The sequence below is a fragment of the Corylus avellana genome, chromosome ca10, assembly GCF_901000735.1.
Source record: "Corylus avellana chromosome ca10, CavTom2PMs-1.0".
Classification (NCBI taxonomy): Eukaryota; Viridiplantae; Streptophyta; class Magnoliopsida; order Fagales; family Betulaceae; genus Corylus; species Corylus avellana.
This window is the reverse complement of record NC_081550.1, coordinates 3133187-3143598: the sequence shown is the minus strand read 5'-3', so window position 1 is coordinate 3143598 and position 10412 is coordinate 3133187. Positions and strand designations below refer to the sequence as shown.

Sequence of the window (10412 nt, the reverse complement as noted above, 5' to 3'; positions counted from 1 at the left end):
AATAAAACCTATATAATTCCGAATATTAAAAAAAAAAAAAAAAAAGCAAAATAATGTTGCTTTCAAAAGTAGAGAAAAAAAATATATATACTTGAAAATCCAAGTAAATTACAAAAAAAAAAAAAAAATCCTCAAACATTCAAATGAATTAAAACTTAAGACCTTTAATTTTAGTTTAATTTATATAAATTAGAATATGTTGAAACATTGTTGGTATGAAAAAAAAAAAAAAAAAAAAGGGTTAAGAAGAATAGTTACCTCCAAGTTGGATTTTTAGGCCATTAGATTATGTTTTTGTAAATGTTGGAGAATGGAGAAAGAGAAAGATAGAGATGGAGAGAAAAAAGATGAGAGATATTAATGTTGGAGAGTGGAGGGAGAGAGATGTTTTTTGTTTTGTTTTGAAATTAAGAGAGAGATGTTGAATGACATTGAAAGACTTGGAGAGAAAAAAGAGAGAGACATAGAGAGAGGAAAAAAATGAGAGAGAGAGAGAGAGAGAGAGATGTGGAATGAGAGTGAATAACTTAGAAAAAAAAAAAAAAAAAAGAGAGAGAGAGAGACGTTGAGAGAGAGGAAAAAAAGAAAGATAGAGAGAACAAAAATATGAACCGTTTAATTTTTAACTGTTCAGTTTTTAAAATAATGACTTAAAAAATTGGTTTAGTATTTAAAAAAAATTGGTTCACACCACATGTCACGATTTGAAGGCACTTCAAAAGAAAGCTTCGGCTATTATATATGATATATGATATGATTTGTATTATTTGTTTCCTTATTTGATTTGGACATTGATAATACTTAATTCAATTTGAATAAATAATATATAAATTAGTATAAAATTTAAGGAAAAAAAATGGAAGAAACTAATTTTAATTCATACAGGAAAACAAATTAAGACAAAAAAAAATCTACACAATGAACATTGACATAATCTAAAAAAAAAACATCATACATCGTACCATAAATAATGATAGGAAACTCTCTCACTATCATTTCTCTTAATTCAATGTGAAATTTACAAAAGAAAATTAATCAATTTGAATAAATAATATATAAATTAGTATAAAATTTAAGGGATAATAATGGAAGAACATAACCTAAAGATAAAAAAACTAAAAATAAAATTTTAATATAATTAAAATAATTGTCTTTTTCTACTATATACGTTTCCCGATTCCAATTAAAACCTTGAAAACCAATGTCGTCTATTAATTAAGCATGTAAACAGATAAACAAATTACTCAATGAACAACAACACAAACTAAAAAATTATCAACAAAAAATAACGATACGAAACTCTATCACTATTATATCCTGAATCCTGAATTCAATGTAAATTTTAGAAAAGAAAAGTAAATCATTTGAATAAAAAATAATATATAAATTATAAAAAAAGGGAAACAAAAAAACAAAAATGGAAGAACATGAGTACCAGAAATAAAGATAAAAAAGGAAAAAAATGAAAATACTAATATTATTGAAAATAACTATTCTAGCAAAAAAAAGAAAAGAAAGAAAAGAAAAGAACTGTAGTATAATTTTTCATTGAGAAATAACAATTGGGAAATTCAAAAGAACTTTTTTAGCAAATAAAAAATAAATAAATAAAAGAATTGTACCATAATTTTTCATTAAGAAACAACGATTGGAAACTATTTCTCGTCTTTTATCCTGAATAGAGTGTGAAATTGACAAAAGAACATTGAGATTTAAAAAGAAAGCAAGATAAGAGAAAGGAAAAAGAAACGGAGAGAGAAATAGAGAATTTGAGAACCTTTTGTTTTCTTCATTAAGAAATCAATTAAATGCATTCCAAATAAAATTCCTAAGTTTTAATTGTCTCACATTAAGATATAAAAAGAAAGCAAGAGAAGATAAAAAAGAAAAATAAAGAGAGAAAGAGAGACTTTGAGAACCTTTTGTTTTCTTTATTAAAACAATTAAATATATTACAAATAAAACTCATACGTTTTAATGGTCTTTCATTGAGATATAAACAGAAAGCAAGAGAAGATAAAAAAAAAAAAATTAAATAAAGGGAGAGAAAGAGAGAATTTAAAAACCTTTTGTTTTTTTCATTAAAACAATTCAATGCATTACAAATAAAATTCCTATATTTTAATTGTCTCACTAAAACTAAAAGGCTAACATCTAAACGTTTACTAAACTCTTTAAAACGTCATGTGTTGCAATTCTAGGCACTCTCTAATAAGACTAGTTCACTAACAAAAAAAATATGGATTCAAAACACGTGTCACAATTCTACGCACTCTTTAAGCCAAAACTCGGCTTTTATATATATATATATATATATATATGAATGAGATTAACTTTTCTTTCAATGCAACTTGTTTGGGTAAAGAATTGTCTCTCTCTCTCTCTCCTAAGAAAGAGAAAGAAAACCATAATCAGGAGTCCTTTTCTGTGGCGAAAATAGTGATAATTATAATCTGTGACCACTGAGTCAAGCAAAAGCAGAATCTGATGTGAATTAGCGGCAGCAAACTGTCGGTTAAAAATGTGTTTAAACAGAAGTGCTAAAGAGTCAAATAAATAAATTTAAAAAAAAAATTAAATTAACGTAGCAGACCGTAAGTAACAAATATGGGAGATAATTATATTTTTTTAATTTAAAAATTCTTGTCACATCAATTTATAAAAATTTTAGATTTATTTTACTTTCTAGCACTTCTTCAGCTGGAAACGATCAGTTGCTTCACCTATCTCAAGCCCGGCGGAACATCTCCTATTCCTTCAACTTTCTAGCTCCCATAGATGTACCATCTTAGGATAAATTATCGGTCGAAACTCGAAAATGGTTTTTGTCGTAAAAAGTTGACTTATTATGTTATAAAATTATAGTTTTATACGCAAATTAAAAAATAATAAAGTAAAAATTATAGTTTTATACGCAAATTAACAATTTTAGCAAAACACAAGGTCTCACACTAAAATTCACACATTGCCCTCAGAAAAGGAAATCATAATCTACCACGTGGCACCCTACCTAGCACATGTGTAGCTGTCTCCTCCTTATTAGTTTAACAGGCAATCCGCCCCTCATCTTAAGTAGTAGCGCTAGTGTGTAAGGCGGGTTCATCATCTTCTCTGCAGTTGCACCGCCATCAACGGCCACGACATCAAACTCATTCATCACAGCCGCCGCCACCGACTTCATCTGCAAATAAGCCATCTCCTTCCCCAAACAAATCCTGGGCCCACAATGAAACACCGGGAACCGATTCTGATCCGACGGCTGAAAAGCCCCATCATCGTCCAACCACCTCTCCGGCCTAAACTCCCTACAATCCTCTCCCCACACCCTCTCCATCCTCCCCATCGCATAAGCCGAGTAATCGGCAAACCACCCCTTCCCCACGCGAGTCCCATCTGGTAAAACATCATCATCCACCGTCAATCTGGAATTGATCGGTAAGGGTGGGAACAACCTCATGGTCTCCGATAGAGCTGCATGTAGGTAATGGAGCTTCTTCAGCTCGTCGTAGCTGAAAATTCGAGGCTCTTTCGCCGGCGCCAACGCCACGGCCGATAACTCCGCGTGTATCAAACTCGCGCACCGAGGGTGCCCGGATATCAACCAGAAGAACCATGTCAAGGCCGTTGACGTTGTGTCTCTCCCAGCAAGTATGAAGCTTATGACTATGTCTCTCAAGAACTTTCTCTTGTGTTCTTCATCTTGGAACTCCATGCTCAAGCTCGAGAACATGAATCTGGACAACAAATCTTGATCACCTTCTTGATCTTGTTCTTTGGACCGGATGATATCCATGGCGTAGCGGCTGATCACTTCTATGGCTTCCTTGTATCTTTTTTCCGAGCCAATGTTGAGAAATCTTTTCAACTTCCATAGCAGAGGAAGCGGCGACAAAAACCTTGATGAGCTAATCTCCACGGCATCATCAAAAGCTTTGGCGAAGTCGGAGCTCGGCGTGTTTTGGTGCATGTTGTCGGAGACCAAGCACGCGGGGTTCACGCCAAATGCAACGTGGCATATGTTGTCGAAGCCAAATCTCTGCAACACGTCTTGAAGATCGACGACTCTGTTGTCGCCGTCGCTGGCGGCGGAGAGGAAAGGAATGAGGCGGGTCGAGATCTCGGAAGCGACGGTGTCGGAGATGAAGTGTTTGAGGGAGTTGGTTTTGAACTCGTGGCTTGCGATCTTGCGCTGGAGAGTCCAGAGAGGGGCGTCGACGTTGAAGATGCCGTCGCCGAGGAGCTCCGAGAGGACGTCGTGGAAGCGAGAGCCTTTGATGTAGTTTTGGAAGTTGGAGTGGAGGAAGTGATCGACGTTGGCGGGGTTGGCGGTGCAGACGCCATGGGAGAGGTCGAGGAAGTTGCGGACTTGGAAAGTGGATGATGGGGTTTGGGAGAGCATGTCGGTGACCCAGTCGTGGAGGCGGTGGCGGTTGCGGAGGAGACCCACCAGGTTTCCGATGATGGGGTATGATTGTGGGCATGGGGTTTTGGAGGGAGATGATTGAGACTTATTAGAAAGGAAGCTGAAGATGATAATGAAGAGTACTGGGATGAAGAAACAAAGGGACAAGGAGAGCAAGGGATTGGAGGAAATACTACTGTTGAGCTCCAACATAGTCTCTTCTTTTTGTGTTTGAGATGAGGAGTAGGGGTAGGAAGGCTAAAAGGATCAGAATTTAATGTTTAATTATTAATTTAAACTAATAATTTAACATTATCTTACATCTTTATATAAGAATAAGATAAATAGTCAATGAATATTAAGACAGTTTTTTTTTTTTATAGAAAAAGTCGTGCTTCAAATATTATTGATATAAACCTTCTCAACAAGAATAAGTTCCTGAATACATTCAGGAAAGTGCTCTAACCAAAGCTGGTCTACACGTGATTCTAAAGCAAACTTTGAAAGTCTGTGGGCCACAGAGCTCCTTAGCCTCCTGTATCACTCCCCTGTAGCTCCCCATCCACATCCCATCAGAGGTAAGTGCATTTACAACCTCAAGAGCATCCCCTTCTGCAATCACCTTCCTCAACCCCAGCCTAAGGTTCAGAACCGCCACATTCCAAGCCGCCAGAGACTCCGCTGATGCAGGATTTGAGATGTAATTCCTCGATGCACACCAGGCCGCCACAGCAACTCCCTCATGGTTTCTGGCAACAATTCCCATGCCCATTCTGTTTTCTGCTTTGTCAATGGAGGCATCCCAATTGAGCTTGATGAAACCCAAAGGTGGTTGCTTCCAAACCTCCGTCAGTTGGCATTTCGGATTTGGGGTTCTAGCCATTGGGTGGCCTTAATAGAACACTATCTTTTCAACCATTTTCCTTCGAGTTTGGAAATAAAACTACTTTTTGTTTCCAATAAAAAAAAAACTTCATAGATTTCCTTATTTTTTTCCTATACGAATTAAATACTATTTATTTTTATCATTGCAATCAATGAGAGATAATTGTTAGGACATGTGAAAAGAAAGAAGAGAGAATCAGTTTCTTATAATTTAATAATGCATTCGGCATCTACAGTGTTTCCCAATGCATTGAGAAACACTGTTAGTGCTGGGCACGGGTCGGGTCGGATCGGGGATTAGGTTTTTTTTTTCCCACCCGACCCACAACTTGCAGGTTTGGATTTTTTCAACCCACCACCCAAGCCCAATGACCAAGATCCGCGCGGGTCAGGTATTTGCGGTGTGGGTTTAATAGTTATGGGTCTTGCGGGTTTGCGGGTCAGGTCAGGCTTATTCGCATTGCATTTTTGTAATTTTTTTTATTCAATTTTTTGGACTAGGCCCAAAAGGCCACACCTATATGGGCCTTTTCTATTATTTTTGAACCAGAATATGGGCTTTTTGTTGGGTCTAAGCCTAAAAATGATATTTTGGCTTTTTGTTAGCTTTTTTTTGGGCTTTCAATCTTTCATAAAAATGATATTTTGGCTTTCATAAAAATATAGTTAGCTTTCTTTTTTTATCAAAAAGATGAGGAAAAAAACAAACAAAAAAATTACTTAACACCCATAGTTTATAGTTACATTAAAGCAACAACAAAAATTCATTATTTCAAACTAAAAGCAACAAAATGCAATTTCAAGTAAAATGACTAATCATCCAGAATACAACTTCAACTTTAAGTCTAGAATGCAATTTCAACTTTAAGTCAGTGAAGTCACTAATCATTCTCAAGTAACTTCAAAAGGATGAGGAAAAAAACAAACCAAAAAAGTTACTTAACACCCATAATTTATAGTTACATCAAAGCAACAACAAAAATTCATTACTTCAAATTAAAAGCAATAAAACCCAACAAAATGCAACTTAAAGTAAAATGACTAATCATCTAGAATGCAACTTCAACTTCAAGTCACTAATCATCCTCAAGTAACTTCAAAAAGATGAGGAAAAAAACAAACCGAAAAATTACTTAACACCCATAGTTTATAGTTACATCAAAGCAACAACAAGAATTCATTACTTCAAACTAAAAGCAACAAAACCAAACAAAATGCAACTTAAAGTAAAATGACTAATCATCCAGAATATAACTTCAACTTCAAGTCCAGAATGCATCTTCAACTTCAAGTCACTAATCATCCTCAAGTAAGATACTGATGTTCTTCAAAGTAACTTATACAAAGAATGAAAAAAAAAAAAAAAAAACCATTACAATATCAATTGAAACCGATAAATGAAATTTGTAAATGGAAAAATATATTAAGCAAACTAAAATGAATAAATGATGAAAAAATTGACCTGAATCGAGCTTATAACTTTCAGCATCATCAACCATATCTAAGTCAGAACTTATGGGCTTTGATCTTAACCAATTTTGTGCACATATCAATGCTTCAACCGTACTTGGGGCCAATGAATTTCAAAAATGATCCAACACACGTCCTCCGGTACTAAAAGCCGACTCTGAAGCAACTGTTGTAATGGGAATAGCCAACACATTTCGGGCTATTTTGGCAACTATTGGGAATTTGGTTGAGTTCACCTTCCACCAATTTAAAATATCAAAATTCGCATTCGCTTTTTCAACATCCTCCATCAAATATCGATCTATCTCCGATTTGTTTTCAATATCACTTTTAGAAGTTAGGTATTTATAAAACCTATTCATGAAGTAGAGGTTAGCATTCTCACTTTCTTCTATTTTCATTGAAGAACCTTGAGGCAATCCACTACTATGTAGAACTTGAGATAAACTCTCTTCGGAGTTGTAGTGATCATATAATTTGTTAAGGATTGACTTCAATTTTTTCTTCATTTCATTACATCTATCAACACCAAGAACATCTTTGAACCAATATTCTAAAGACACCAATTTGGTTCATGGATCAAGTATAACCACAATAAACATCATCAAGCTAACCCTATCATTGTTCTCAAGATCCCCTCAATATTTATTGTACTTCGTCATCATCTTCTCCGCCATAGTACTCAATACATAATCACCATTATCAATATACTCTTGTAAATGCATTTGAATGCCATAAATTTCTTGAAAGTACATATTAGAAGTACAATACAAAGACCCCGAAATTCGAATTGTTGCATCATAAAAAAGTTTGAGAAACTTGAGAAAAATCTTAATACGACTCCAATCAGCACAAGTAGGAGGTCCCAAACCTTTTTTTCTAATTCTTTTCCTCAATCAATGTATGCTTAAAGGTCTTATCAAGCTCTTCCATAAGTTGGAAAGCAGCTCGACATTTTTCAGCACCTTCTAACATCAAATATGTAGAGTTCCATCTAGTGGGAACATCAAGACACAACAAACCCTTGAAATCAAGTTGTTCTCTTTCAATACAAGCCTTAAACTTGTCAAATCTTGCAGGTGAAGACTTCATATACTTCACCGCACTTCTAACCCTTACAACGGACTCATCAACCTCTTTAAAACCATCAATCACAATAAGATTTAGTATATGTGCACAACACCTGATATGCATAAACTGACTCTCTAATATGGCGCCCTCCTTATTACTAGTTCTCTTCTTCACAAACTCCAAAGCACCATCATTGGTAGAAGCATTGTCAACTGTGATAGTGAAATGTTACGACTACCCCACTCATGCATACACGACAAAATCTTATCCCCAATGGTATTAGCTTTGTGATTAGGAATTAAACAAAAGTTTAAAATTATTTTGTGTAAGTTCCAATCACTATCAACAAAATGAGAGGTGACTACCATGTAATTAAGGTTTTGAATCGAAGTCCACGTATCAGTGGTAAGACAAACCCGAACCCCAGTTGTCATAAACATTGCCCTCAACTTTTCCTTCTCAGACAAGAAGAGCTTAACACAATCCTTCATCACAGTGTAACGAGAATGAATTGAAAACCTAGGCTCAACTATATTCATGAAATCCCAAAACCCTTCACCTTCCACAAACCTAAATGGCAACTCATCCTTAATTATCATCTTAGCAATTGCTTCCCTTATTTTCGAAGCATTGTATTTAGTAATCACCAAATTACCAACAGATCCTTCTCCCAGTGCCATTTGGCCTTCTCTTTTACCCTCAAAACTTAACTTTGATTGCGACTTATCATCTTTATCAAACCTACTGGGATATTTGCAAGTATTCCTCAAATGCCCAAGCATGGCATTTGTACCATGCTTTCTAGTGTGACAACTAAACAATTTGTTACAATACTTGCATTGTGATTTAGGATCCTTAGGATCACCTCCCTCTAACTTGGTAAAATGTTCCCACACCACTGATGTTTGCTCAGATTTTATAGGTTTTGGTGGGAGGGCTGAACTAGGGTTAGGAATTGATGACACAGAACTAGAACCAACAACACTACTTGAATGACCATCCATGAGTCTACAATAAGTGGAAAAAAAAAAAAAAACAAATCAATATTGCATAATCAGACCCAACATAATCAGACCATAAATTATTAACAACTAACAAGAATCCTTAACAAAAATGGCTTATCAAAATAAAATGGCAAGAATTTAATGTATGTTTAGTGAAAAGTATGCTTATCAAAACATTAATGTATGCTTATCAAAAATTGCTTATTATAAATTAGTGAAAAGTAATCTTTCTCTTTTTATTTTTTATTTTTTATTTATTTTTTAATAATAATTGTAATGTGTGATGAATGATGCATTTGGAATTTTAAAATATTAGGTCTACTTCTTGTGATAATGTGTGATGTCCCAAAGGGATAGCTAGGGACAGCATTTGTCCTGTCGTGTACCTAATATGTCCTAGTGTACAATACATAAACACAAAGCAATTTGGTTGGTTTTTCTCCAGTTTGGAACTTTGGAGCTGATATGGTTTCTTAAGTAAAACAAAAATTCTTGAAGATAACAGGGAGTGGGACTTTGGCCTTTCATACCATTGTGATTAATTTATTACAGTAAGCAATTATTAGGTGAGATTGGGGGCCTTGGGGATTCCAAGGCTCAGTTACAAGTGCACTACTTTTTGATGGGGGTGCATGTGAAAAAAAGAAGAAGAAAAAGCTACACTTGAAGAAGGCATCCCAAGACAAAACAGAACTCCTTCGATTGAAAGGTCTCAAGTCAAAATTTTATCTCAAGAATAGCCAGGTGTAACTTGGTCAAAGCCTGTGCATAAGATTATTATTTAACACAATTCGCATACACCAAACAATGTGATCTGCTACTTAAGAGCGTTGGATAAAAAGACTGAAAACCCCCGGGTAGATAATCTCTATTTAAAGACATCCAATCCAATCATCAGGATCACGTTAACCAAACAAATAGTTTCAACATAATGCAATTTCAGGCCAAGTTTTTGCTCTAGTGTTTCTTGCCATTTTATGTTGAGATGTAGAACAAATAAATAAAATTGCTTATCAATATAATCAGACCATTTTATGTTTCCATGATGCACATACAATGTCATCGCTTAAACCAAACAATGATTAAATGGTTTAATCTACAAAAGGGTAATGCATTTAACTGTGAGAACTTGAAATAAAAATGATAAGAACCAAACAGAAAAGAGAAAGAGAGAGAGAGAGTACCCTTCTGATCTGAGATCGAGAGGTGAGACTCGAGAGTGACTCAGTGAGATGGGTCCGATCCGATGGCAGATCGAGAGGTGCCGGGTGTGGAGTCTGCAGACCATGCGGTCGACGGCTGGCGAGGACTGGGGAGTGAGATGGCTGTGTTGAGGACTTGAGGTTGAGGGCTGGGTTTGGGTGAACTGTGAACGCCGAAAGGGAGAAAGAGAGGCTGAATCCTAAATGGGTTACGAGTCTGAGGTCTCTTAAGTGTCTAGGGTTTTCAAAATTTGTTTTTTGGTGTTTTTGGAGCTGGTCAGGGCGGGTACCCGCATAAAAAAAATTTAGTAAACCCGAAACCCGCCCCGCACGGGTTGGATATTTTCAACCCAAACCCGCGAAAATACACACTGAACC

At 35.4% G+C, this 10412-nt stretch overlaps 1 protein-coding gene across 1 annotated transcript; it reads right to left on the bottom strand.

The window, feature by feature from the left end:
* Positions 1-2951: 2951 nt before the first annotated feature.
* LOC132164303 (cytochrome P450 CYP94D108-like) lies at positions 2952-4664 on the bottom strand. Its single transcript, XM_059574791.1, has one exon. It carries the CDS (start codon positions 4613-4615, stop codon positions 3011-3013), a length of 1605 nt encoding a protein of 534 aa, XP_059430774.1. The 5' UTR covers positions 4616-4664; the 3' UTR covers positions 2952-3010.
* Between the last annotated feature and the right edge of the window lie 5748 nt (positions 4665-10412).

Excerpts from the sequence above, each read along its gene's own strand:
- LOC132164303 (XM_059574791.1), bottom strand. The coding sequence starts at position 4,615 with ATGTTGGAGCTCAACAGTAGTATTTCCTCCAATCCCTTGCTCTCCTTG.